The following is a 6,000-nucleotide window of genomic DNA, read 5'->3' as shown; positions in this document are numbered from 1 at the left end:
TCATTATGCTTATTTTCTGACATGTTATGAAGCAAACCTGAAACTCTTTGTGCATTTTCTGCGGTCAATTAAAAAAAGTATGTAAAGTAAAATGTTTTTAAATCATTTTACTTTTCGACAAAAGATTATTTTATTATTGAAATAATCATTAGTTGCAGTACTAATACAGTTCATGTAACCTTTACCTTTACTTATATTGGAAATATGCTTTGTAAGCGGACCCCTTGTACAAACAGATATAGAACTGTCGGAGTGTGCTGCAATATGAGTTTAAACTAACATTTTCCTGACTTTGCGTATATTTATGTACCGTCAAACCCCAATCGGACTCCATTATGACCCCCATCACCTTTCTTTGTTGATAATGTGGGTTCCTTTTCCACAGGCAGATGTGAATGCAAATGCATCTTATCACATGTCTAAGTGTCCTGTTGCCCCGGAGGAGGGATGATAGTGACGTTAGAGCACTGCTGGCCCCTGTTAGAACAACTCCAGGAGTCTTCTTGAGGAATGTGGGTTTGTCCTGTAGACCGTTACTACCCCCCAACTCCCCCCACTTTTTTTTTTTTTTACTCCCTCCCCTTCTCCCAAACGGGGCAATTCCCTAACTTTTCTCCACTTTTTTCCACTCACAAGCCTATAGTAGTTGAATATTCCATCCTTGGTGCGCATACATTCCTGCCTCTTAATTCCAAGTGCGGGCTGCTCGACGTCAAGGCGCTCCGATTGTTCCAAGGTATTGCGGGCATGCTTGTTAGTAATCGCATGACAAAAGAGTGTAATGTGACTTATTCAATGACTTCGAGGGGGTGAGCAGTCCACGTTTCACGGCGGATTAAGTCGTCTACGGAGTAGATTCGAGTCAAATGTGCACGTTAGGATGCTACAAGTTGATGCAGAAAGTTTGACATTGCAATGTTCATGTGGTTGTTTTTAACCGGCTTTCTGTTGCTTTGCATGTAGATTAAAAAAAAATCGTGACGTTTATCCTGAGGTTTTGGCTCGCAAAAATTGATTATTTGTGGGACTTTTGGTTTACGTCGCGTTTAATGAAGCGCGTAGATGCGTTTATTTCCATTCATAAAGTTTCGGTGAGAACTCAGTGCTGCAGCTCTGTGGTATAAAATATAACGACTTGGACACGATAAATACAACTGATTTTCAGACAGTTGCGTTTTCTTAGCTCTGTATTTAGGGAAAAAGCAGGTTCACTTAAGATTTAAAGCAGTTTGCTGTTTATTTTTTTTCCTCAGTAGCTGCTGATATATAAACATTCTAAATCTTAGCTTTTGGGTATTAACCTCATAAAACTATTTTACCACAGTAGTGGACACAAAAATGAATGCAAATGAATTGTTTGAGTCACATACTCAAACTATATTTGAAACGCTTGAATCAGCACGGGTACAATATCTGTGTGAATGTGCCAAAGTTTACACATTCGTAGTCCCTTGACAATGACTTGACTTGCATGTTTTTTGTAAAGAATAAACGTGTTTGGTTCATTGGAGACTTCTAATGTCCAAAAGTGTGGCTATTTGTATAAAAGGTTGTTTACGTTTGTGTGCCCTGCCACTGGCTGGCGACCAATCCAGGGCACTGGACTGTATATACCCCCTCTTGCAAAAAAATCAGATGGACTAGGCTTTAATCATGGTTTTGGATGCTCCTAAAATGGATACTTGACTTATTTAGCCATTTTCAGCAATAAAATGGTTGACCTTATGTCAGTCATCTAGTTCATAACGAAATTTTTTTTGACGTACAAATACAACCTTTAAAGACACATTTTGTCGTTTGCTGTCAACTGAAAATGACATCACATCTGCTCAAAGCTTGGGTATCAACCAATCATGGCTCATCATACAAATGTCACTTGACCAAAAACAGAATACTGTAAATACTGTATATTTAGTATCCTTGATGGTGTTTCTTTCTTTCTTTCTTTCTTTCTTTCTTTCTTTCTTTCTTTCTTTCTTTCTTTCTTTCTTTCTTTCTTTCTTTCTGTTTTTTAAGGAATAATTCTTGTTTCTTGTTCTGCCTAAGCGCTTCTGCAGATTTTCTCACGCCGGTGTGGCCTTAAAATATACAAACAAAAGCTTTACCCAGCTTTATTTGGACTGTATGTGGTGTGAAAGTGCTCTGATCACTGCTCTTGACTGCTGAAATGTAATGGATCAGGCACAAGAATCTTTTGTGCCGCCACGCCGCTCAATTCTCTTGTTACAAGGAGCTCCTTTTACCTCAGTGGAAAAGTAGTGAAACGCAGGAACACACACGCTGATGTACAATCAGATTTTCATCTCTGCCAAATACTGTCATGTCATCATTTGTGACAGCTCATCATCTTCAGTGAACGTTTGGTTTTTTTTTTCCCCCCAAGTGATGTGTGTTGGATGTCTTTGTCCACTTTTATTTACACTGTAAATATGTCATGTGATAAAAGCCATGGTTGGTCGGGCCCCTCAGTTCTTTCTTCAAGCTGTGGTCTATAATGAGGTGGCGAAGAGAAAATAAACCTCAAGGCTGTCCAATCCAGTTGGACCATGGGTGTTTTTCAACTGGAACGTACCCCCAAAAAAGTCACAAATGGAAAGACTATACCGCTCTTGTATGAGGTCAGTTCATCCAAAATGGAATGATTTAGGATATTCCCTATTGAATAAATTACACAATGAACAAAATTGGTATACTTGATGAGCAATTTGTCCTCGTCGATTAACCGACGTCTGCTTTAGGTCAATGGTTGTTCCAGTCTCGCAATTTTATTCTCTGCCCATCAAATGAATGTCTTTGGCTCCCTCTAGGCAAGCGCAATGCTTTCAGTGGGGAGCTTCTCCATTCTTAAAGCTTATGAACCTTTAAATCCAGGGATAGTCTGTAGTCAGAACCCATTGTGAGTTGTAAATACACACATAAAAACCGAGCATGTTTTCTCTCTAAAGTTCCTGGATGGGCTATGACAGTTAAGGCTGGTCAGAGTTTTTTGGATTCACTAATAAGTGCATAATTAGTCAAATTCAAGTCAAGCAAAAAAAAAAAAAAGTTGACAATAATATGTTCAATCTGCCCCCACTAGTCTAAACACAGAATTCTGATTAATATTGTGTTTGTGGAATGTGAATGAATCAACAAAACACACCCGTGTTTATTAATCCCAGAGCGCGGCCGGTTTTCTATTTGGTGTCGACTAAAGATGACATCAGTCATGACTCACTTGTTTGGTCATGTGATGTTTGCAAGGTGAGCCTTGATTGGACATTAACTTTACAATTTATTTTCTTTTGACAGCAAGTCACAAAATCACCATCCCTTAGATGGACAAAAAAAACTGATTTTACTTCTTAATTTATATCCCACAAATGCCATATTAAGAAAAACTACAGTGTGGGGCTGTGTAGTTGATTTTACTACATTCACAACAAAAATTCACCTAAATAACACAAAACGCAGATTTCTGGCATTGAGTCAACACCGTGTAAGTCACATTTGTTTATGTTTAAAAAAAATACAAACCTTTGGTCAGTCCACATGAATCTTTTGAACAGAACTGTTAAAAAAATCTCTTGCTAACGTTCACAATGCTATTGGTTGAACAAAGTTTTTGGGATCTCTGTGAACTTGATGATTTTGGAGATGAGAGCATTCTGGCTGCCCGCTATTAATATAACACAAAACTTGGCACATTTTCAGTAATCTCCTCCAAACATGAGAAACGAATTTCTGAGTTCACTCACAAATAACAGTAAACATTCTTAACTGGCATTACAGTAGATAGCGTTAACCGCTGTATAAATAATTTGTGGTCCAGTCTATGAGTCGAGACACTTTCTCAGAGTAAATATGAAAAGCATCCTTAATAACTTTGACCTCAATTCTCTTTTCTTTCCAGTCCCGACTGCAGAGTGCACACCAGGACTTGGTCTCCATCCAGGTCTAGATTGTTCCGCTCAGCTTGGGTCCAACCGGTGATCAGACAGCCTGAGAGGGAACCGTAAAAGGCTTGTGTTTCATTCGGAGGGCTAGTCGGCCAGACCAATGGGATCAGGGAAGCTGGCCCAGGTGCTGCTGGGATGGGTGGCGCTGTGTCTTGCCCCAATCCTGGTGGCGTACGGCCAGACCGCTAATGGAAATGGACCGCTCCAAGCTAGCCGCTTCACGGCCACCGCGGACCAGAGAGAGGTGCAGCGGGTTCGACGCCGTGGCCAGGAGACGCTGAGAGGGTAGGCTTTATTTACAGTATAGTCTTTTTTCAGATGATATGGAGAAATATTTTAAACCAGTTTTGGTCGGCCCTGCGACTTGTACTCAGGTGCGACGTATCACTTTACAGCATTGCTGACCCAATGTACAATGCAATAACACTCCCACACTCAAGGAAGGTGGAGTCTGAAGGAGTCTAACAGCCTGTTAACTCTTTTAGTGCCAAGCGTGATCAGAGAAAAATAAAACTCTAGAGGGCCGGTATATTTGGTATTTTCACTCATCTTTCAAGGCAGACGGAATATTGTGTGCTATGTCTATGTAAATATGGGTGTTGAAAGATTGACTTCCATTCTTCAGTTAGAATTGATGTAGGCAACAGCTGTGTTGTAAGTGTGGAAACACCATCCAATGGTCACAGTTAGCACTTCAGTGCTCTCTTGGTTTAGATTAGGTAATCATAGTGTCAAGTGTGTCAGCTCCCATCCATATATAAGCGTATTTGACCAGAATTGTATTATTTTTAATTATTACTTTTTTAAAAGACGATAATTCTTGTCCATAGCACTGAAAGAGTTAATACATGGTCTTATTCAGACGCAAATGAAGACACTTTTGCTTGAATCTAAATCACTGCTCGTCATGCTACGTTGACGAGTTTTGGCAACAACTCTTTACAATGTTTGTAGACGGTACGCTTGTGGCTGTGAGTGAGAGAGCTGTGCGGGAACACACATGTGAAGGAGGGGATGGGGTGTGAGCGGATGCACGAGGGAAAGACAACACAAGTTGAGACTGGCCCTTTAAGAAAACTTGCACAGTGGGGAATGGGTGTAGGGAGGGGAGGATGAGTCCTTGGGACAGCCGGGAAGTAGCAGCCGCTCACCACGCTCTGATGCATTGTGTGTTTTTTGTTGTAAAAGAAAACAAAGCTTGTGCGTGTGAAAGAAAGGTAGGCAGGGTTTTATTAAACACATTTCATCCACTTTATTTATGTATGCACAAAATGGGAGAGTCAGTCAGCGCTTTTGCCAAAATGCAACTGTTCTCTTATCTTGGAAGGCATCAAATTTATGAGACAACATCCGACTCTCACATTGTACAGCGGGTCAGGAAAAAGCAGTGAAAAAGCTGACTAGCGTTCATCGTGAATGCGGCTTTTGTGTTTCAATACAGTAAGATGGAACAGTATAACGTAACGGCTTCATTAGCAGAAGAATGGAAAAGTGCCCCAACCCCAGTTTTGCATAAACGACTTAAGACCTTTGTATCTGGAGCGGCTTAAAACCATAAATTACTTTACCCCCTCTGATTTCCTGGCAGCGCCCTTTCAACTGCTGTGCTTGCTGCTGTGAGGCCAGACCGCCTTCTATCAAATTATGCTGCGGAATACTAGTGCATTGTTTTCCCCAAAACAGCACAAGTTTGACCTTAACAAGCTGCCTGGCGCGCTGAACTCACCACGCGTATTTACGACAAATTGACATTTCATGGGAAAGGAGGGGAATAGCAGCTTTCTATATGTCCCGTGTAGGGATGATGAGGGAGAATGTGACCCAAATTCCTGTGCGTGTTGGTTATAAGCCAGAGAAAGTAGTTCACCGCCATTAAGGGTTGTGCTAAGTTGAGGCAGCTGATTTAAAGTTGGGTGCTGCCCCAAGTCGCTGGCCCTTGATGACGTCAGCGTTTTTCCGTGTTTTGATAGGTCAGTCAAAGCAAAGGTTATTCAAGCCAAGTTTGACTAGCAAAACATATCTCTTGTGATTTGTACACAGATTTAATAATCAGCATTTCTGG

General features: G+C 40.9%; 1 protein-coding gene across 1 annotated transcript in view; it reads left to right on the top strand.

The window, feature by feature from the left end:
* The first annotated feature begins 4,038 nt into the window (after positions 1-4,038).
* The window catches only part of fbn3 (fibrillin 3), an 86,220-nt gene continuing 84,258 nt past the window's right edge, over positions 4,039-6,000 (top strand). Inside the window, exon 1 of the mRNA XM_088426231.1 lies at positions 4,039-4,223. Coding sequence (XP_088282357.1) covers positions 4,039-4,223 — 185 coding nt within the window. The remainder of the gene's footprint in view (positions 4,224-6,000) is intronic.

Source organism: Hippichthys cyanospilos, chromosome 10 (genome assembly GCF_059441005.1).
Source record: "Hippichthys cyanospilos isolate Australia breed blue-spotted pipefish chromosome 10, RoL_Hcya_1.0, whole genome shotgun sequence".
Taxonomy (NCBI): Eukaryota; Metazoa; Chordata; class Actinopteri; order Syngnathiformes; family Syngnathidae; genus Hippichthys; species Hippichthys cyanospilos.
Note: the sequence above shows the minus strand (reverse complement) of the source record. Positions and strands in the feature narration are given on the sequence as shown.